The sequence below is a fragment of the Glandiceps talaboti genome, chromosome 15, assembly GCF_964340395.1.
Source record: "Glandiceps talaboti chromosome 15, keGlaTala1.1, whole genome shotgun sequence".
NCBI classification, from domain to species: Eukaryota; Metazoa; Hemichordata; class Enteropneusta; family Spengelidae; genus Glandiceps; species Glandiceps talaboti.
The window spans coordinates 13,002,151-13,026,058 of record NC_135563.1 but is presented as its reverse complement, the minus strand read 5'-3'; the positions used below and the strand labels follow the sequence as shown (position 1 = coordinate 13,026,058).

At 37.0% G+C, this 23,908-nt stretch overlaps 2 protein-coding genes and 1 non-coding gene across 3 annotated transcripts in view; 2 read left to right on the top strand and 1 right to left on the bottom strand.

The window, feature by feature from the left end:
• Positions 1-619: 619 nt before the first annotated feature.
• Trnaa-agc (transfer RNA alanine (anticodon AGC)) lies at positions 620-692 on the bottom strand. The gene has a single exon. It is a non-coding gene; the product is annotated as a tRNA-Ala (tRNA).
• A 3,367-nt stretch (positions 693-4,059) lies between these two features.
• LOC144446523 (uncharacterized) overlaps positions 4,060-23,908 on the top strand; it is a 47,128-nt gene continuing 27,279 nt past the window's right edge. The window contains exon 1 of the mRNA XM_078136305.1: positions 4,060-4,217. Coding sequence (XP_077992431.1) covers positions 4,174-4,217 — 44 coding nt within the window. The 5' untranslated portion in view covers positions 4,060-4,173. The remainder of the gene's footprint in view (positions 4,218-23,908) is intronic.
• LOC144446809 (insulin-like growth factor-binding protein-related protein 1) overlaps positions 20,679-23,908 on the top strand; it is an 8,598-nt gene continuing 5,368 nt past the window's right edge. The window contains exon 1 of the mRNA XM_078136650.1: positions 20,679-21,111. Within this exon, the coding sequence (XP_077992776.1) occupies positions 20,679-21,111 (433 nt within the window). The remainder of the gene's footprint in view (positions 21,112-23,908) is intronic.

The following is a 23,908-nucleotide window of genomic DNA, read 5'->3' as shown; positions in this document are numbered from 1 at the left end:
GGAGTATCAAAGCTAAATCTTTTTAGCGTCATGTGTCTTTTAAATGTTTTTGAAGTGTTACATTGATTTTGTCTCTTGCCTTTACATTTCACTTGCACTTTCTTTCCAATGTGTTATTAATCTTTATTTATCAATTTTATTCACCTCTTTTTATGAGTGCACATGTAAAGCCAATTTCCAATGCATGCTTAAGCATATGGAAATAAAGTTACGTTACTAGCAGAAATCCGGGAAATCATGAAAAAAACTGTTTATCGCTCCTGACCCATGTAGTTTCAGCAGTCGTGTTCTCTCAGAGATGGCTGATATAAGAATTTCACATTTTGAATGTAAATGTTTACATGTATAGGCGCTCTTACTTGTATATGAGTGGTTTGTTCTTCATGATTAAATGTATGTCTACAGTAAACTCAGAAACGTGCCAAATGCTACTTATTGTGGTCATTGTTCATGCGGCGAACAATACTTGTGTGAAAATTTTAAAAATTATGTATGTATATAAAACGAGGAAGCAAATAAAAGTGATGAGGGAAGAGTAAAAATAATGTAAACATATTATTGTACAAAGACGAAACGAAAAATCGGGGAAGGAAAAATAAAGCAGTGGGATAAAAGGAATTGGAGAATCCGGGCATCGATCCCGGTACCTCTCGCATGCTAAGCGAGCGCTCTACCATGTGAGCTAATTCCCCGTGGTAAACAAATCGAATGTCATCATAGATTTAGTCAAGCGCCCTCAATCGATATGTGATAATGCAAGGCTTTCGCGCGCTTTACCGTCAACTAGCGTCGACGCGTTGACGCGCAGAGTGCGTTGTCTTTTGGCGGATGTGCCGCCACACGCCGTATATGTGTTTATACTGCTATAAAGCTATGGCCCCATGAAAAGTTTACATGTAACCGACAAAAGGATTCCTTCAGATACCACTTTTATGTAGAACTTGAAGTTGCAAATATGGAATCATGGTAGACCGTTCGCCAGAGTTGTTTATAAAACTATATTCAGTATCACTGTAGACGTACCTCAGTGATAAACTCGTTTGTATCTTTAATACGTATCAGTCCGAGTCTTCGTCCATTGGCTTGAATCGTGAGTTTCAGGAGCACGCCGAAGTTACGACGACCGATCGATGAGATACGGGTGTGTACAGGGTAAGGCCTCAAATGATCGTCGGGAATTTTCAAGTTGAACAAATATATATGGTACGTAGGAACATTCATAAGCTAATTAAAAGGCAAATTGATTGCATCTTGGCGCTTTTTAATTAAGGTTTCAACAAAATTAAGTTTAACATTTGACATTTAATTAAATCGGAGATAATAATTTAATAATTCATAGCAACAAATTGTGAGTCACAAAGACGTCACGTCACATCACCACATTGGTCTGAGATTAAACCCGGGGTTTTTCGAACAAATTGTGAATGGAAACATAATTTGTAAATTGAAGAAAGTAAGGCAAAAACTAATTGTTATAAACGTGGAAGATGATCCCCAGCATGCATGGAATTATATTACCAAGCACCAGGTCTTCTGCGGTGTAGGTAATAAAGTCCCCAAGTTTAGAGTCAAATATTGGTCTGATTGCCGCTTCAATCACACGATGCGACTATGCTAGTTCCTAATCACAAGGGATATACCACACAGGAATGAACTTGCAGATCTTTATATGGTTCGAATACGCGCACAACATAAACAAAACAAAAGACATGGTATACCGTAGAGGGCCGTATTATCAGCATGAAAGCATATACTCACGGTAAACCCCAACTTGGAGCAGTAGTATATTTACCAAAAAGATGGCCCAACAACGGATTGTTATTCTTCGAAAATGTAGTAGCGTTAGTTTTATGCTCTAATTTCAGTGACATTTCACTGTGTCACAGTTCGTCCGCCTGCCATGAACAGTCACCAGTCAAACACCGTACATGGCATGAAAAAAAAGAAGACAGTGCAGCAACGAGTCATTGGATCGTATTCACAAATTGTCAATACATCATCAGATATACCACAACCTATATATAGTCGTACAAAATGGCGGCTAGCAATCAGTCGTACTGTCACGGTGGTTAATGCCTAAACACACGTATACAAAAATCACTTGTCTTGCATAATAAATATAAATATTATAGTTTAGTATAATTTTATTTGACAGGAAATAATACATACAAAGATACGCTATCTAAATTCACGATATAAAAACATCACTCTAAACCACAGTGATAAGATTAATTCATATAAGTAAGTATTCACATGTAAATATTTAAATTTAGCTCACAAGTAAACAGGGTTACGTGACTCAATAACCACTGAATTGTTTATCCCTGTACATGTTAATTTGTCATATTATAGATGTATGCATATGATTACCAATTTTAATTAATAACTCAGCCCACTATAATTGCAAATTTAATAATGACTCTAAGGTAGAAATGTACATCCATCATCATAGTTTTGCCATATAACTTTTAGTATTTATGGTTTCCACAAGCATTGTTAAAATGACAATGCTTTTGCCACATCTCATAAATCACGTGGTTTTTCAGGTAAGGTTTGTCGGGTTCAATATTACTGACATGATCCGGTCACAACGACTTATCTCGGGAAACTTCGTGGTAAATTTGGAGGCAATTTAAAGTTAAGATCACTTTGACCTTGAATCAGTATTCACATGATCTGTACACAGTACTTACGAAAGAACAACTTACGATAGGTCGGAGGCTTTTGACTCATATCATTGTTACAACTTACACACTATTTAACATTACTGCACGTAAAAGCTTTTGAGTATATTTCAGCCGATTTCTTTCTCCCTAACAATATAACAATAGGGCCGACTTGTGACCCTTAACTCGTACCTTTAGTGGTGAACTAAAACAGTACACAACCATCGTCGGTTGTTGTTTGCTAAACGTAGTAACGCCGTTCACACGAACAAAACTCTCAGTGTGTTTTGAATCTAGTCATGCAGAACGTCACTTGGATCATTGCATTCATGCAGAAATCATTGATAGAAATAAAACCCAACTTTTGAAGAGCACCTCTGCTTATGAATGGTTACTCGGTGTAGTCGAGATGCAAAAATTGATGTTTGTTGACTGTTAGTTTAATATTATTATTATTTTTAACCATGGATGTGTCCACATATTCAGATAAAAGCTCGCACAGAACTTGTTTTGAGAGAATTTGTATTCAAAAGTTGACATGCACTGCTGATTGACATTGTGTTCACCTTTCTCAGTGCCTTATATGTGGTTCTATGCTCGACTTTGACAGGGTTATAACTTATCCGGGGCAGCTGACACCGACGGACTTGCCTATTTCTCAAAGAATGGCAAAACGCCGGACATCGATCCATTAGTAGTCCAGGCGATCTCTTTCGATGAAATAAACACATGCGAGTTCATTATGTGTTTCCAAATGACCATGTAACTGAGAAGAGCAACATAGAAGATGCTGTCTAAATTACATTCAGTTTTTTAAAGAATTCCGCCCCCATACGATCAGTTTATTGTGACCATGGCAACTTGACGCTCTGCGCAATTTGCTGCGTTGAGCAGTTAGGTGGACTCATTTACATGCGAATGATCATTGAAATCGACATTTCATTCAGAAGTCCCATACGAAATAGACTACCACGAGACAATAGGGAACGTTGAAAAATAATTGACTTTGGGCAGTGAAGCGTTCACCTTCACTTTCTGTGTTGTATTTTATGAGATACGACTTTATTTGGGGTCTAGCTACGAGGTCTAGGTATCACCAAATGCAGTGTAGCCATTGGAAAGAGAGATCTTCAAGTTCGACTTCGATTCGAATCATCGGATTGTAACATCCCCTCCTGGATAACGTTTGCAGAGAAAACCAAAGGAAAGCGTGTTGCCGAAGGGTTTACACAATAATATGTGAAGATACTAGCCAGTGTTCGAGCTTCAAAACAGATCGTTAGCAGACGTAAATTTCGGACGTCGATAAGATTACGATAAATTGGGCTGACAACGGTGTCCGTTTTTTTTTAGTACAAGTACGTTGAAAGTAATATCTGTCGATGGCAGAAGAGTAATTCTCCCGGAAGGATCCATGGCTTGTCAGTAGGTGTCATAGAAATCGTTACTACTATGTCTGTTTTCGACGTATTGCATCGTCAAGAGACATGCCGAGGAGAAGAAAATAATGTCGACGGACGCTGAGTTGATTAACCATATGCTGAAAGTGGCGTAAGTAAAATTACATGTTACCAAATCTTGTTTATATTCTAACACCCAAAGAGGAAAAAGAAATTGTCATTTCCTCGAGTACGCATCCAATGGGGACTTAAGTTCTACAGCAGCGCAATTGGTTAAATTTTGAAAGTAATCAAGTGGTCCGGATCCTGGCCTTGGGTCCAAAATTGCATTGACTGTTATCTCACATCATGTACCTAGCTCACGGTTGATATTGTGGGTGTATATATTACGCAATAAAACAAGCCATGTCTTGAGCTTGTTCCCTATTATATGTGTTATCACTTAGCAACTACGTGTATAGCGGGAATCAACAGGTGTCGATCAGTAGAAGCGTTTTCGCTATTGTTATGCAGCATGGCCACAGTATCAAACCTGTCCCACTGTTGGTGTGGACTATGGAGTCAGAAGTTAAACATTACATTCTTTACAGGTAAAGACGTCTCGCTTCGATACCGTTGGGCTGACAATAGCCGAGTATCCACACAGTTCGCCTTTCGATGACACATGATTGATTCCAAAACAACACAACTTGTAAACATGGATACTATCCGGTCTGTGTTGTACAGTATGACACACGCTGGTATTTTATATCTTAATTATTATATCATTGGAGTATGTGATACTTCCATGATTATATCATTGTGTATGTACATGACTTGAAAGGGGAGTAACACAAAAAGATATAAAGACACGTCTTAGTGATTTGACGTTCTAACTATTTTGAAACATTGACTAGATATCGATACGACAGCAATGTAGCAGGCTACATCCAATCAGTTTGATACCAAGTTACCCCAAATCATCAGACAAGGTAGAAACTTTCTTCCTTGTCTGTACCAAATCCAAGGTCAATGACAACGTTAATACCCATTGAAGGTAGCTAGAACGTGAACTTATAGTCAAATAAATCAACTTTGCAGTTTTCGACAAACTTCGTTTCAGTTATGACATTTGATCTAATAGATAAGCAGTATATTTATGAAATCTGTCTTTGTGTGTGTGTGTGTGTGTGTGTGTGTGTGTGTGTGTGTGTTTGTCTGTCTGTCTATCAACCATAATGTCAGTTGGTCATAATCAATTACATGTGTAATTGATAAATATAAGTCATTTAATTTTGTAATTAGGTACTTAGTTAGTTAGTCAGTCAGTCAGTCAGTCATTCAGTCAGTCAGTCAGTCAGTCAGTCATTCACTCAGCCAGTTAGTCAGTTAGTTAGTCAGTCAGTCAGTCAGTCAGTCAGTCAGTCAGTACCTAAACTCGGTGGCTAGTCAATCCTAAAACACCGGTCGCAATTAAATAACTGGATGGGAACCCGGATGGGAAAGTCTTAAACTGTCTGAAATTATAGTACTGCAAAGAAGTTTGAAATACAAATATCAACTTGTGACGTAGTGTGTTACGAACCACGACTCATTCTATTCTAACTTTGACCATATTGTAGTACTCGCACATACAGCCACAGTGCCGTGTACTACTGTATTTCATCCGGTAAACTGAAAACAATCTAAAAGATTAATGATGGGAAAGTGTTATGAATGACTCGCAATACCGCGTTTCCCGCCAACCACATTAAATATTAACCCTAACAGCTTCAGTCAAAGGAGCTGAGATTTCTTCCTTCATACATTAATATATGAAGAAATTGCCATCGTTTACTCGTTCATACGGTTGCGAGGTTCTAGTGTTTTCTAAATGTTAACGGCTTTGACATTTTCATTGAATGTTATATATAGCTGATTATTTAATTCCATCTCAAGGTATTATATTGTGATATCAAAATGTATTTAAATGTAGTCATATTTTAAAATAACTACAGAGAACAAAGGATGTGCTTTCAGCGTGATTTCCTGTCATTGAATTTAGTGTTGTAAAACTACAATAAGTAGTAAAATATTTTAATGGGCAGCTATTATTACTGGAAAACAGAATCACAAACTTGGTAATCAAGGTCACGTGATATCAGTATTTATACGTAGAGATATGTTGGAAAATATCCCTAATTGATTCTAGTGACGTTCTTTCTTTGTATGAGGTTGTCTTCGTTTCTAGGCAAGTTCACATCACATTTATTCAAAAACTGACGATAACATTAAACGATGAATCCATGTGTCAGTGATTAACAACACTGTACATTAGTTCATGGTTACACACAATTGCTCAGAGGCCGAGGTCACGTAAGTGTCATCCAGCTGCTGGTAACCCATGGCAACGATACTAACATGCCCTACATCGTCGGAAACAAGAAGCTCTGACTCAGACGGAGTTTTAACGAATCCTCTGTTTGTTTTCCAAGATAATGTATGTTAGTTTAAGACAGTTATATGAAAATTTGGGTTTACACAGTTATGCAAGTAGGCAGACAATAATTGATTTATTCACATTCTAATAACCTATGCAAGGACGAAGTGTTTGCTTTCGTGATACAAAAGTAATTAGATTCAACCTCTCCAAGCTTTCAAGTAATACTTACGTTCAAATGATATGTGGCCTTATCAAAATTGTTCGATTTATACAGTCGCTATCAATTTTTTTTCAAAAAGGTTCGTTGTTTTTTTAATATTCTGTTTTTTCCGACATATGCGACTGGCAGCCATTACATAGCAGCATGTGAGAGGGATAACTATAATTGCAAATCCACCACTGAATTTGATATATCGTTTATTTAGCAGAATTCTCAAGCAAATACATGTAATCAAATTTGGAAGTAACACGAGAAAGATCAAACCTTGAAATTAAATATTTACAGACGCAAAGTGGCGTTTGTATGCAGTCAAATGACAAGTAGTTAATGGCAGTCTAGACTTCGAAAAATACCTAAAATACCTGGCTATGTACTTGTAAGATTATTAAGATACTGTTTGAAGTTCAAACGTGGCTTGTACGTACATTTACCTGTACGACCGAATTGACTATCAATGCACTTATAACCCTGTAGATATAGCATCTAATCAGTGGATTCCGATTTACTCCATTCTCTTAAGTTATGTCACACAATGATTTCCCAGTCTCCGTGTCAAACATTTTCATTCCTTGAATAAACAATAGTCCTGGCAAGCACTACAGATCGATCAATTTACCTCAGGCTAACAGGCATCACAGATCGGTCACTTTAGTACAATGTCACTGTAGTCAACACGATATATACATGTAACATACATACATACATACATACATACATACATACATACGTACGTACGTACGTACGTACGTACGTACATACATACATACATACATACATACATACATACATACAGTATGTATGTATGTATGTATGTATGTATGTATGTATGTATGTATGTATGTATGTATGTATGTATGTATGTATGTATGTATGTATGTATGTATGTATGTATGTATGTATGTATGTATGTATGTATGTATGTATGTATGTACTTGCTCGTGACTGTATGTTTGGAGTATTGGTAAATGCAGTAGTTTATTATTATTATTATTATTATTATTATTATTATTATTATTATTATTATTTCTATATACTATTTTATAATTATTATCATTATTGATCTCAGACCACTTTATTTCTATAGTGGACCGAGGCGTTGTCAAGAGAAATGGCAAATGTTAGTATTGTTTGACATAACTCTCGTGTTTATAGTAACTAGCCATCAAAGACGATGTAACCATAACTGGATAATTGTGAATCGAAAGTCCCACATACTTTAAATACCGTGACTCAAAAGTTAATATCGACATCTTGGGATCAAGCGAATGTCAACTAATTTACTTCTAGGTTGGAAATCTCATTTTGAATTACAAATATATGTATTGATGAAAAACACCCTACACATAGCGTAAGTCATTTTGTTATAGAGACAGTACGTTATACCGTGTTCCGTTTCTTCTCTCCTGTCTATTTCTATGGTTAAACACACAAACTCATTCTTTTTCACAAAAGATCTATTTGTATGATGTCTTCAGACAACATAGTGTCAAAACTGACGAAGACAATGGAGGCTTGTTGTTATCTATAGTTCATTGTACTAGCTAGCTATTTATAGTACCAAGAAAAACACCGAAAGAGCATTTCTTCTATTCTGGGTTTCTGTTATTTATACTGATCTCAGTGAGTTTACTTTTCTCTATTCTCGGCTGCACGGCCCTACTTCACAACCACCCAACCAAACAACCAAACAAACAACCAAACAAACAGCAACTGGACCAATAAATTTAAAACAAACGTAAACGTGAAGCAATCTGCGTAAGTTTGAATCTGTGCACCGTGGAAAGATCAGTCAGAGAATAAATTATTTAAACTAGTAAAACATACACCGAGGTGTGTCGATGTACCGGTCAGTAACACTACAGTAATCATTTCTAGAAAGCTCTGAGCTGTAGCTCTACTGTGGCACCAGTGCCACAGCCTGTACTGTGTCTGTCGGTTAATTTGAAGCTATTCGGTCAGTTTTATGGATGGCAGTATTTTCTTTCCCATGAGAAAGAGATGTGACGATGTTATGTAAAGATTTGCACAACATGTAAATGGCGTTGTGTTTACTTGTAGACTTTAGTGGACAACCTTGCCCTCGGCTCATTGCTGGACAAGTTTACCGTCACCCCACACCAACGACATGTCTAATAGTCGAAATGTTCTGATAGAAATATAAACATACATAACACACCGCTAACACAAAAGTAAAATCATTGGCGTGTTTGTCAATAACGAAGGAGCATCAACGAAGCCAAATACCGAAATACGTTAGTTGGTTCACTAGTAACATCCATGGTTAGACGAACACTTCAGATCAGCAGTTTAGTTGTCATTAGTCAAAGTACATGTACATGTAATGATGGGGAAAATTAAGAGGTACGTCAATGTTTTATTGGCTATCAGATAGTGTAGTGTCATTTATCTTCTAGCCTACAAACATTTCTTTGCTATAAACAGTTAGGTCTACGGTGAAAGGAAGTCGACACGACAGATATACACAATGTAGAATCTCAGCCCACTAAAATAATTTTTTAGTGGTCTGAGGTCGAATTAACCTTACAAAGGTAACCCCACGAAATCAGATAGTCAGAATTGGTAGCATGTGTGCGATTTTTCGGGCGATTTGTACCCCAATGTAAACTTACGTGGCGTATAAATCTTGTTTGTATGTGTTACTGTCAACAGTAAATTACTAGTACTTGAGTTGATATTGTAGGTAGACACAGTGCTTTCGGATAACCTGATTACAAGGTTAAGCCGTCATTATATCCCCTATTTAGACATTGTTTATGAACTAACCCCCTCTCTAGGGTCATATAAAGTTTATAATTAAAAGATTTCATCACCCCGACTATAGAATTTGAAACAAAAAACTTGACATATGCAGGCTTAACTCCTCTTCAAAAACAGCTTTCATTTCATACGTCAAACTCCAGTGCTACATAGCATAGCTGCTGAGGATGTGTATTAAAGGGACACAGTCTAACTCTATATGGTCTTTGGTGGTTACTATTGTCTCAGATTGATATTTTATACTTAGGTTGTGTTATAACTGCTAAGCACATTGAATCATATCAAATAATTGGTAGAGATGCCCCCCACTGGGAATTCAAATACATGCATGATCTAAAACTGTCACTATAACCTCAGACCATTATTGTAGTTGTCTAAGCTATGACATATTCTGACGCTAGTCGAAAACTGTCGCTCAGTTACAGAAAGTGCCAGTTTGATTCAAATGTGACACCTTTTAAATCATGATTCTTAGCTTCAGCACAAAGTACATGTTCGTCAAGACAATGTAGTTGAAGTATTCGATCTAGCATAAGTTTATAACCGCATCACACAATGGTAAACCAGTATTCTTATTAAGTAGTTTCGGCAGGGCTTAATAATTTACACACTGTAATAATATTTGCACCTAGGTATTTTTTAGCATGCATCTTTCATATTTCTTCTTTTTTTCACTGCCATTTATTTCGCTCCAACAACTTTTTGTTATCTATATCAGACCAGTTACGATGTCTCTATTTAATAACATACGGACAGACTATACGAAAGTCTCCTGTTGTATCTCCTTGATGATCTTTTACCTATAACTTCTATAAGTCGACTTGTCCAGCCTGCTTTGCCATCACGTTTGGCACCCTCCTCATATTTTTGATCTGTGATCAAGAAGAACTGTGAGTAAACTAAAATTAGTCATAATTCAAATCCTAACCTTTCAAAAGATAGCAAAAAAGGGATATTTGAACGATTTTGAGTGTCTCATAGACTTTTCACCGTGTTTCAATCGCACAGTAATTAAGCCCAAGCAGTGGTCGTCACCGGTCACAATAATCAATAAGTACAAAGGGTCTGTAAAAATAAATGAATATAAGTACATTGTACCTGCCTTGTAACACCTACAGCACTACTTTCACCGTCAGATTTAACGAGATGTGATTTTACTCACGAAGAATAACACAAGTGTTTAAAGACTGGTGTACAATTTTGTGTGTCTGAAAAACTCAGTCTACTAGTATGAACGAGACGAACAATAAAACATTATTGAGGAAAAACGACCTGCTTAATAGGCCCTTTTACTATACATGTTTGTAATGATGTGACAAACCAAAATCACTGAATGAACCAAACGCACTCTACATGTATTGTAGTCTGTGACAATCAAGGAGATGGTATACAGGTATTAAAAGGTTCTTTAGGGCGATAGCACTCTCCGGGTACTGGTCATCTTAAAACGACTACTCCAGATCTGAATAACACGATACTGGTAACTCTGAAGAGTGGCCTCTTAGTCCACTGTACTTCTCTCGTACTGTCAAACCTTATGACCTGGGAATTTTTTGCACAATTGTTGCCGCAAGCCAGATTATTGTTTCGCTTATGTGTATGCCCTGCCTTAATGTATGTGTGTGGGCCTATTAAAGAGTGTGTGTATATGTGTGTTTCTCTCTGTGAGTGTATATATTGTGTGTATATGTGTCCATCCGTCCGTCTGCCTGTACATCTGTCTGAATGTGTATGACTGTGATTATCTGTTCGCAGGCAGGTGGTCATGGATTAGCACTGTTACATGATCAAGCTGTTGACAAGATTTTCAAAAGGCAACTCGACAACAGGGCCGGGCATATCGGGGTCTAGTGCCTAGGAGGAACACCTCAGGCCTCTGGATTAATGCTGTAGGTAAATACTTAGGATATGCTTCAGGTTGGGTAAATTTGGCAACAGCCGAAATATTTCAACCACAAATAGATTGGTGATCTCAATCTCCTATTGTATTGTCCTAATGGTACTGCTTTGTTAGCGATGACAATAGATTCAAACTGAAGGTTGATTGTTTTGATCCTAGAGGAAGATCGCTATTGTCAACTTTGCATTCCCAACAAGCATTTTGGATTCTGTGACCAATTAACCACACTGTTCAACAAGGACGCCGTAAATGTTGTCCTGGCCGATAATTCATGTTTAGCTTATTGAAAACAGACAATTACATTTTATATTATTAGTCCTACCACACCTTTATCATATGACATATCCTGGGACATGATTAATCGTATAGTATGTAGTCTTACTTTGACACAGCTACCTGTGTACAAGACTTAAATTTCGATTCACACACATGGTTTGAATGCAGGGATTGGGATGGGGAACAATACAAGATAACAATGAAATATAAAGAACAGGTCTGGAGACAAATATTCCTGCCAATGATAGCAATGAAAATAATGCGACCTCACACTGCACAAAACTGAGAGAGAGAGAGAGAGAGAGAGAGAGAGAGAGAGAGAGAGAGAGAGAGAGAGAGAGAGAGAGAGAGAGAGAGAGAGAGTGTGTGTGTGTGTGTGTGTGTGTGTAGGGAGAGAGAGCGAGCGAGAGTATGTGTGGGATGGGGGAACAAGCAGACCAACAGCCAACAGGCCAAAATACAGTTATATACAGACATGGGTGCAGAGAAAGGCAGACAGTGATATTATAAGAAGGAGACAGACAGTGAACTGACTGACAAACAAACAAACAAACAAAGACAGACAGACAGACAGACAGACAGAGATAGAGGTATATGTGGGTCGTTATATTACAGCATAGAGCTATTTCATGCATATATTTATGAACCACTGACGTAAAACATGTTTATAATTATATTGGCCAGCCCTGTCTATTCTATTCGAACCTCAGACACGAGGTCGCTGAAATAGCAGAAAAAAAACAAACAAAAAAACCCAGATCGACGAGGCTTTATCGATTAGTCGATGTGTAGACAAATAAAATATGGCATATCGGAATGTCAGCCCCAATAAATACCAGTACATAATGTCTACCTATGAATAAAGTACAACTTGTTAAGTGTCTAAGTATGAAAGGTGAACCCCCTATAATTGACCTTTCTATACTCACAGGTAACAGGTGCGTACCTTGGCATCTATAGATTTATGTCATACTAGATCACCAACATATCAAGGTCAACTGAATTCTTTGTTATTTAACGTTAGTTTTGAAAATTTAGTCCGAGATAAACACACTGACTGCAACAACCAAAACCAAACCAAAAGTATTGAAAAAAAAGATAAAAGTACATGGGATTGTATGATGCATTCAAACAAAATCAAACTCCAAATAAATGATTGACACAGCAACAACACCCATATTCCAAACGTCCCCTTTTACATTTATTTGAGTCCCATTTTACTGCCTTTTGAAACTTTTCTAAACTCAAACTCATTAAAGTATTAAAAATCTATTGAAGTCTAGTCATGATATCGGACCTACATGTAGCTATCGAATTCGACAATGTCGCTCGCTCGAATAAGTTTGGTGATTGATACTAGTACTTGTGGTAGATAAGTCCTGTCAACTTGGTTTTGATGGTATGGGGGGGGGGGGGGGCAATGACCATGGTGATAATAACATTCAAGTTGTATTGACAAAGAGTCAATGGCTGTATTTCCCCAATTATTTGTAATTGAACGGGACTTCCTCACATTGTCTGTGGTTGAACCAAGCTATCTGTGTAGATGGAAATACTGGTGTTTACAATGGTGGTAGAATCCACAGCCATTACTGTTTGAATTCGAAATCATTGAACGGGAATCACAATAAAAGTTCTTTTAATTATAGTTTTCGAAACACCACTAAAAGTATTCTAACACCTATCGGTGAGTACTCTGATTGTTCGGTTCATAGTACTGATATTATAATCACAAATCGAGTTATGACAATAGCTTCCAAGCGCACAATTACTAGCCGAATTCTCCCATGAAAGTGGTCCACATAACAACAGTTCCATTCTTCAAGTTACTATATTTGTTAAGGTAAACAATACTATGTTTTGTCTGTGTCCCCACACCTTGTTCCCGTTCTATGTTTACGTTGTCAGACAGACTGACGACCATTTCGAAAGCGTCTTTTTATGATTTGTAGAATTGGAGAGATTCGACGAAGCGTACACATGTCATGTATACTTTTTATGTATATCAGTCTCTAAAGAGTAGACGCTCTTTCCGTCCTGAGTGTCTGTTAGTGTTAACTTATAGCCTATAACCACAGGGGACACCTGCTACACAGTCATTCAGATCCCAATTGTGACTGGAGATAAACGCACGCAACAGTGCGTCCATAGTGCGTCCGTATTACGTTCATAGGATATGAAGTGAAATAGTGAATGTAGTAAATGTTTGGAGTACTCACGAGATCTTATTTCATATTTGCCTTAAGTGAACAGTAAAACCAATCATGAATGGAAACATAAACTGCAGATACACCCCCTATATCTATGTAAAACATAATTAACAGCCTGTGAATATAAAAAATGAAATAATATATATTACATTAACATACTAAACACTTAAATTTTGAACTTAATTAAATCTTGCCTACAAATAAACAGACAAAATATCGGAAATTAAACTTAGAAACTAATTACAGTTCATTTCATCAAACGGCGCTGAAAACATGTATTTCACCCACGTACACATTTCTATCTTGTATACAGCTATATGGGTAGAAGGCCAACACTTAGAATCATTTAATTGTAAAACTTTGTTATTAATGAAATCATTGAAGTTTGGTATCAATATAAATATGTAATGTTTAAATTTGTAGTTACTAATATTTTAAATTTGTTGTATCGGCATGACCAAAGACTATCATTTGCTACCCATACTGTAGTTATCAAAGACACGAGCTTAACACAGAGACATCACCAACGTCTGATAGAATTGACTATTTTTCATAAAACAGTACTATTTCACTTCTAGTACAAAGTTGAACGGTTATATACATACAGACTTATTGGATTAAGTAGACGATATCTCATTGTAATGAAAAAAAGAGCATACAAAGAACTCATCCACCTGCAGTATGTCTGTGTTTTGTTGGTGTACATTGACGTAGTCTTAAGTTAGTCAGTCAAATGTAGTTAATAGTATTTGCGTTAAATCTCAGACCACTCATAGAATTCTATAGAGATCTCAAGTAACATATTGACTGCCAAGCTTTAAGCTCAGTTATAGGGGATGTGTCTGACCATAGATCCTACACGTAGATCTATGGTCTGTTTACGAAACCAGTTTTATCATAGCCCCTACACGTAGGGTCTATATTTTTATCGACGCTATTGTAAGACACTCTGGTGAAAAAAGAAAGAAGGAACCTGAACTGCTTTTAAAAACAAAAATCACCCAACGCTAAAGTGGTATCAGCAGGCGAACGCCGAACTAAATACAGTGTACATTGCTGTTTTGACGTAAATTGAGACATTTGCATAATTCGTGTAAATTTGTATCAATATAGTGAAAATCTGGTGCAATTATCGATTAAACACTATAGTGAGTAGCGTCAGTCGCTCGACAAATGAGGGGTCATGAGTTGTCATTAATATGAAATGAGGAACAACGATTTTCACTATCGCAGTCGGCAGTCTACCATGTTTTGCACTTCTAGGATCTATGTACATTCTAAATCACCTATTCAAGCCCACCACCTGTGCTATGGTTTACTAATGAAAGCCAATTCTATTATGCCACGTCACGTTGCGTCAACCCAACATAGCTGCAGTAAAACAAATCAAATTTACTCTGAGCAAGCAGTCCGTCAAATATCGATTTTACCCGTTTGAGTTTTTCAATCAGTGCGTATCTCATTTCCACTAAAAAGTGCCATAGAATATAGAACTATCATTTTTCTTTTCCGTAGCCTTCTTGAAGTGACAGCTACATTATTTTTCAATTTCTTCCGGTAATAGGGAAACTTGTCATCGCTTGATTTATTTAGCAAATTGTGCGGCCATGATTTGAATGTTAATAGGGTTTGCTTCTAAATGGTGGACTTCCTTCAAGTTGTTGGTTGTGGTGACAGTATAATAAATTAATCTTGGATTGGGTGAGAACTGATCATGGGCCATAATATCGGGTTAATGAAGCGATGACTGATCGTAGTCCGTATTATCAAGGTATGAAGCAAGCGTTGATCATCTGTATTACCAGGGTAATTATTCAGAAGCTAAAAGTCAGCCTATACACGTGACATTTCAGTTCTGAATCACCAGAATCTAGTAGCGACGAAATTTGATTAAAATGACATGATCAATGACGTAGCCACGACATAACGTGAATACTTTCGATTATTCTTAATTTAGTGACAATATTAACTATATACTAATACTTCTGTAATTTTGCTTTGAAAATTGTTTTCAAAAAAATAAATACAGTATAACCATGGCAACAGCAAACAAAAACAAAAGATTTGCGACATAAAATCGTAAACAATAATATTTTGATTGATTTACTTCAAGGCCATTTAAATTAATTACCCTTAATAACTTACCAGGCCTTGACCTCTCAGAGCGGGTCATGGTATGGCTAGTCTGTGCTTAGATCACATAGCTATATATAGTGGTCTGGGGCCTGTGTAAAGAACTGGCGCAAATGTCCATGTATATTATATACAATTTTAAACTAAGCTGGCATCTAATCAAGTATACCTAACTTGTTGGGGGAAGTACCGATGAAGCTCATGAAACAATGCCGAAATTGTAGGTTAAGTGGTGTGTCATTATGTTTTTTTGCGTTGCTATGATACCGGTAAATATTACTTTAACAGTTATGTATCCTGATCATGAGATGTGGCATACTGTATTTTTATTTCTCGTTGACGGATTGCATATATCTAATGTTTCAATTTATAACAGACTTCTTTTACTTTATGATCAGAGCTCGCTGTAAAGTAGGCTACAAGAAAACGTCAAGCTGTACCCGTTGGTCTGTCTGAAGTGTTGTTCTTATCGTAGAATACATACAACAATTCATGTGTGACACAGTCTGTTTAAAACGTCTGTAAGTACTTTTTTTGTGGACGATAGGACGATTTTGACACGTAAAAACAACTCGAGGATATATGATGTAGAGAGAACACCAGTTGAATATAACACCTGTACTTATATTTTATGTAACACCTGGTTTGTGTTAACGTGAATGATGGCATGAAATACACTTGAAATGACGTCTCGATATTGATGTCTAGAGGTGTCAGCGGTCTGTTCAAAGATACGATGTGTCGTCGACTTGAATATCGATTGGACAAATACTTTACAAAATAAAAACCCCGAATAAATCAAAACATAACTCTTGTAGTTGACTATAGTGCAACGACACTTGTACAAACTGTATATATTGAGATATGTGGAAGACGTTAATTTAGCTATAGGCCAGTATGCAGTGTATAAAGAATATACGAAGGTATACTACATTGTGTGACAACCGTGGCCATGTCTAGAAACCAAGGTACACAATTAACATTGCTTATATGGGTTTTGATATGGCGTTTATTATTGCCAAATGCTTGTTGAGAACACTCGAGTATCCAGCAAACTACATTTAGTGGTTATCGTGAATTTAGCAAATACACAAACTTACTATGCTTTTTGGCTACAATGCTGTCCGGAAAATTGCTGTAGGTAGGGAGAAGGAACCTGAGGTTGTGAAATCACGCAGGTGTAAGCAAAGTAAACGAAGCGAGCTTTAAATAGATATTTTAACAGTGGTCACTCTACCAGAAGATTATCGAAAAAAAACATGTCTGCCGAGGGCGATACCCCCTGAAAGCAAATACCATTGCAACATTTATAATGGTGTCATCATTGTTTTCTATTCTATGTACATGAGCCTGGTTTTTTTTTTAAAACGTTGACTACGCAAATAATGCATCGCCCGACCGCTAGGGGCGCCGTGATCTATATTATCGACGATGGGATCCGGTGGAATGAAAACGTACAGCAACAAAACATTACATTTAGCAAATCTGAAGAGTATCGGTAACAAAACCGACAACACAGATAAGTCAGCTCCAAGGACGTCGAATTTTGCATCATGCATCAAAGTCCATGCATAGGACTTTAGTTTGGATCTACTTTGCCGCACGTGATAAGCGCAGCTTTGTTACAAACGCACGTGCAAAAATGAAAATTAATTGACAAACAAACAATAACTTGAAATTTCATAAGTTTGTAAATTGGAAACAACATACGAAGTACATAATACACAATGCACTCACAATCGAACGTTTGTAATCTAGGGAAAAGTTTGTTGCATTGACAACCCTGGACCAATGACGTCAGTGAACCCATGATCGATCGTGGAATACCTGTAACGTCAATAAAAGTCAAAGGTTACTGTCTTATCCAGTTCGCAGTTCATTCTTGTCGGTAAATTCAAATCAATGAATTTCCATAGCAGAGGTCGAATTGTCGTATTAGTTATATCAGAAACTTGTGAAAATTAAATTCGAAAATTTCGAAGGGTTGAGTGATCAAGGTAGAGCGCGCCATCAATGGTAACGTTTTCAAAGGTCGTGTCGGGGAAATCTATTGATGCAGGTACATGTACTGTATGAGAAACAAACCTGTAGTCGAAGAAGCGTCAATGATGCACTGCGAATTAAGACCCTAATCCGTCGGTCGATAAAGGTATCTTTCGTTGTTTGTTAATCCCCTTTAAGGTGATGTGCTAAAGTACGTCATTCCAAATGGGTCGAAGACCTTTCAATAACTTGTAAGTGAATAAGAACAGCAAGAAAGAAAACGCTATTCTATAATTTGATCGTTAGGTGATCGTTAAGTACTCTAGTTACATTTCTGGTATAATGATTTAGACAAGCCAATTTTAGAAGTAAACGATTTTCTATATACAGTAACTTTCCTGACTACAGAATGCTAGTTTGGTATCCTGACCGTATAAAACACTGTGAATATATTATTGTACCTTCAGTCAAAAGTGACGGGGGGGGGGGGGGGGGTACGTAGCTTATTAGTAATCATGAATTGCTAAAACCGTATTAACTGTAACCACTCCTAAAAAACGTGTATTTCTATTCGTAATTGTTGACCTTACTTTCGACCAGTCCTGTTTATCTTGTTGTACCCACTAAAACATATTATTGCCTTCATGTGGTCAAACCTCATTGAATCATTTACTACTTGTTGACACACGATAGAATACTTTTATAGTCCAGATAATTTTGACTTTCATACCATCTACAAACAAACATTAAGCCAGTGTAAACATGTACACAAAAACGTCATGATTAGTATATACCTAATTAAATCAATTAGCATGGAAACATTACCAGTATTTTTTTGATGTATTTTAATTTTCAACAACAAACTAATGAAAATTATACTCGGTCTGTATCTTGACCTCGGACCACTTCTAGTGGTCTGAATCTTGACCAATTTCAGTACGCCCCCACCATGTACTTAAATGTGTGTACTTTTTTTTTGTTTTACAAGTGAGTTTTACTGTGTTCGTAGCTAGTCTAGCAGTATGTGAACCCAACCCAAAAAGCCGTTTATCAGTTTTATGACTTATGTCGCCCTTGAGTCGATTGTAATTTGTAATGTGAACAAAGTTATAGCGCCCACAGTTAATAACCATAGTTCATGTTTGAACACACATAAAATACAATATACGCGACCGCGTTTGAACGATAAGGACACCTAATGTAAAAATACCACCAGCTGGGTCTTTGTGGTTATGCATTGGGAGATTGCATTTGCATAGACAATGGAGTTGTCTTTCCTATTTGATAACTTTTGTATGGTGTTACTATTCATGCTACTTTGTACCCCTTTCACGTAAGTTCTTTTTTTTGTTGGTTCACCTATTACAGCGTCCAATAAAAGCACCGTTGGCTTATTTCAAAGGCTGGTTAGTTAAGTATCATGACTCTATTGTATAACAAAACATACGGAACATGTTAGTAGAGTGATTCGAGCCCCTTAATGACAGAAAACATATGTTAGCTCTTGGCTAATCGGAAACACAATTATTCGTGTTGATTTCTGTCCTCAGGTCAGTGATAATCTAGTAACTTGACGAAGACGATAGGAAGGTAAACTTCCAGGGGCTTTAATTTAAGTTTGATAACAGAATGTTACCATGATTTAGCTTGGCTTATTAGCCTAATTACTGCATCAAAAAGTGTCAACATCAAGAATACAAATCTGACACTAATCAGGTGGCATTTTTTTTACAGGAAGTGAAAGATACACATTCAAATAAAAATTCCTTTATGTCCTCTAACAACTATGGTTCATTACTTTTATCCAAAGACATTATCGACTTACGTATATACGAGCATGATTCCAACCAAAATGTAAATCATTTACGAGCTTTTAGTTGTGCAATCAGTAAGGCGATGGTCCGAATTGTAAAAAGTTACGAGACAACTTCTGGGATATTGTAACCACATGATGCAACCGAGTCTTTCCTTATCGCAGTTTTGGAGTATAGAAACCACCACACGGTGATTTAAATGAACATGGCGTGAACAAATATACCTATACAAGCAGTCTTTTGAACACGGTGTTTAAAATGCAACAGGGGTTTGCAGCACTATGGGCAATTTACGCTCTTTTTCACTCGCAATACTAAGCAAAGGGTCAAATGCCAAATCACTGTACCAAAGTCATTCAAGTAGTAAAAATCCGGTTTTTCATTTCATTGTCGAGGAAATTCCCGCGACTTACTTATTTGAGACAGCGTTCCCAGTGAGACTTGTCTCAAGGTTTATTGCTTGTGGAAGTTTTTGCGGTAAATTGTTGTGATCTAGCCAAGCCTATAGTGTCGTGTTCATTACCGGGGGTCGTATCGGAAGCTGCGCAGTAGCAGCTTTTGTTGTGAACTATTTTCATCTTTAGTGGGGTAACGGTGTAACTCACCGAATTTAATACATCGCGACAGCTACTGCGACTCTTCGTCCTTAATCACTTTGGCAGGCAGGCAGTAAGTGGTGCACTTCAGAACTAACGTTGGAGTTATTTGTTAAAAGCAAAAAGTGGTTGAGTTGAAACAGCTTACTCGCTCTTGATATATCTGGACGAACTCTAAAAGTTAACATTCAACTTGATATTCGATCATATAGGCGATAAGTCTATTTTGCTCTTGATCGAGCGAACTTTGGGAAAAGAAAGGCTTTTCACCTGCATAATTTTAAGTTTTACGACTGAAATCATGAAGATGTTACTGGTAACTTTGGCAGCTGTTTTCGTTCTTGTCAGAGCACAAGGTGATCTGTTGCCTAAATGCGAACCTTGTAAACCGGAGGAATGCACGCGACAGTTCGGATGTGTATCGGGGATGGTGAAAGATCGCTGCGATTGTTGTGACGTATGCGGCAATCGTGAAGGGATGCGTTGCGATAGGGATGAAATCGTCAAAGTGAATCCACAGAAGTATAAATACGGTAAATGCGGCAAAAACTTACAATGCAAAGCACATCCAGAATCGACTCCCGCTGAACCGTTTACCGTCTGCTACTGTAAACACAATGACATCGTTTGTGGAACCAATGGTAAAACCTACCTTAATGTGTGTCAAATGATGGCCGATGCATATCGTTTTGGCAAGAAGGTTTCCGTTAAAAGAGTAGGACCTTGTCCAAGCGGTAAGTGTCTTCTTTATAATTACTTAGCTAGCGAAGTAGGTGAACTCTTTTTTTCATGTCTAGTTAAAGTTTCGTCATCAACATTTCATGGAGATTATTTGCCCCGTAAATCACACAGTGAAAGTACTGTCCAGACGTTTAGATGATAAACGTTACTGTCGAGAATAGCATAGACTTTATAACTTTGTAGTAAGCAGAATGACATACTAAATGTTTTACGGTATTATGAATGGAAATGATAGCAATATGGGTGACAAAGTCAATGATTTGTAACAAGGGCCAGGGCAGTCACATTTGTTTACATTTTATGTTCTTGTTCCTGTCAAGTAGTAATATCAACTGTTTATTTTCAGATGAATTATAGTCTTATCTGGAAAGTTTGGTTTTTACTACCTTACGCTGTATAGTCGCAACTCGGTGAAAATACTCACTTGCGCGCTTTCACACCGCACATACACTCACAGAATTGTAAGCAGACATGTGCGCGCACACATACACACGCACACACGATTAGACAGTCGTTCGTGCCTTTTTTGCCACGTTTCATCTAAAGCAAAGTCGTCGCCTCGCAACGTCTGAATACTATCGCGTACTGGTAGGAACAGCGAGTGAATTAAACCTTCTAATTCAGGCAAAGTTTGAACACGACAAAAACTTATGATCACGAAATATTTGACTTTTTTGAATGTCTATTTGAAAATAAAAAATTAACAAATTTTGAAGAAAAACCACTAAATTTAAATCCAAAACAGTTAGCGAATGTAGCACTCCGAAAATTCAGCTAGTCTAAGACTTTGATTATAAAGTTACCTCTCCGCACCCACGACTAACAAACATCCGACGAAAGACTGCACTGCTAATTTCCTATTGACTAACTTTACTGACATTTGTGATCTCGCGCAAACAATTCACAAGCTTTCAACCAGTACTTTCTATAGAGCTTAAAGAGGGAAAGAAAAAAAATACAGGCTACTTTAAGACATATTCTGTATCTTGAGTGATACTTGATCACAACCCAACATCATTGAAATGTGTGCTAACAAATGTCACAACTTACATTTGATCTGCAGTGTAAATACGCACAGTAAACTAACGCAACATTTTAGGTAACAATATGCTGATAACCTGACATCGATATGATACAGTTAAAATGATGTAGGCTTGGTGTTTCACTCATCTAACATGACATTTACAGCGTAAATGAGGTAGGCTTGGTGTTTCACTCATCGATCATGACATTTATACACACCCTCAGACAACTTCTAATGCGGCAAATTAAACAATTACTAGTACGTAGGTGTCATGCACAGTGGCGACTCCATGATGTAGAAGAAGTCAGGTTGAAATGTTGATTTTCAGTTAGAAAGTTAACAACTGCAGGCATTAAAATCATCAAGTCCTTGTGTAATGTTTCCATTAGTAGCCCGTTTCTACTGCAATGTGAAAGAATAGCAATTCTTATCAGTGTGCAATGTGATTGGCAAAGGGTCCTGCTGTGTTTATTGTGTCTCTGTTATAGTTACTCTAGAGTTGAAATATGTCTAACTCTGTGTCAAAACCGTAACGTCCCATGAGTGAAACTCCAAGCCTACATCATTTTAGCTGTAACATAACATAACATGGATGTGGTTTCTTTATACGATTGCTATGTTCTTCGTTGGAATGGCTTAAAGTGACCAAACCTACATCTCTTTTGGAAGAAATGCCCACATACCAATTTAGGCGTATGTTGTTGATATAACTAAATACTCACATTTTTAGTTACTGGAGGATAAAGTCTTTACAATGAATAATGGAAATTGATCTGAAATTCGAGGTGAGGTTTACAAGGCAATGTAAAATCGAAGACAAAAAGTAGAACTATTAACAGAAATGTGAACCCCGGGAAACACGTCTCATTACCTACTTGTGTAAAGAAGTTGAGACAAACACTTAAAGTTGCATTAAAAGTGTGAAATTAAGACATGTTGACAACGTTTGGAACAGTTTGTAGAAAGGTATTTTTCCTAAATTTTACAAAAATAGTATGATGACTAGACGACGGGGAAATAGAAGCGACAAAATAGGAACGGAGGTGACAAAATATTTCAAATAGACATAAATGGCATGAAATTATTCATTTAACTAAATCTAAAAGTCTCAGTATAAAATCCATTATATATGATATCTGAAAATTCAATTTACTCAAAGACAGTTTTATTTTAAATCTTGGTTTGACGACAACTCGATGAACGTTAACATTGCGCGCAAACGGATGAAAACCAACTTTGGAAGCCTGTGTAATTCAGTTACGCAGTTCCTTCCTCGTCCTATGACCCTTGACTACCACAAAATGTCCAAATAGCATTTTATCAAAACTAGTCCTGTAAGACAAAATTATAAAACATAAAATAAATAAAGTTCATATCGCCGATCCGTATGTATGAAATGATTACTACACGATTTCTCACAACATAATACATGAAATATGTTACTAAGCAACAACTTTGTACCGAGTCATGCTGTTGTACAGAGTGATCTCTGTACCGAGTCATCTATGTTGCAATTAACTTTCCCCTTTCACTAGTAAATACCATTATCATCTCGGTACATAAAAATTAAGTAGAAACACGGTCACAATGTGTTTCCTTTCAGCCGGTTAGTTCACTTTCTCTTGCGACTTGACGACTGTAATCATTGCTCGTAAAATGTAACCTTGACGTCTTCAAGTTCAACTAATGGTGCGGGAGACACGCTTCTTTATGTGGTATGATGGGAGTGACTACATATGGTTACAAAACCTGGCTAATCTATTACC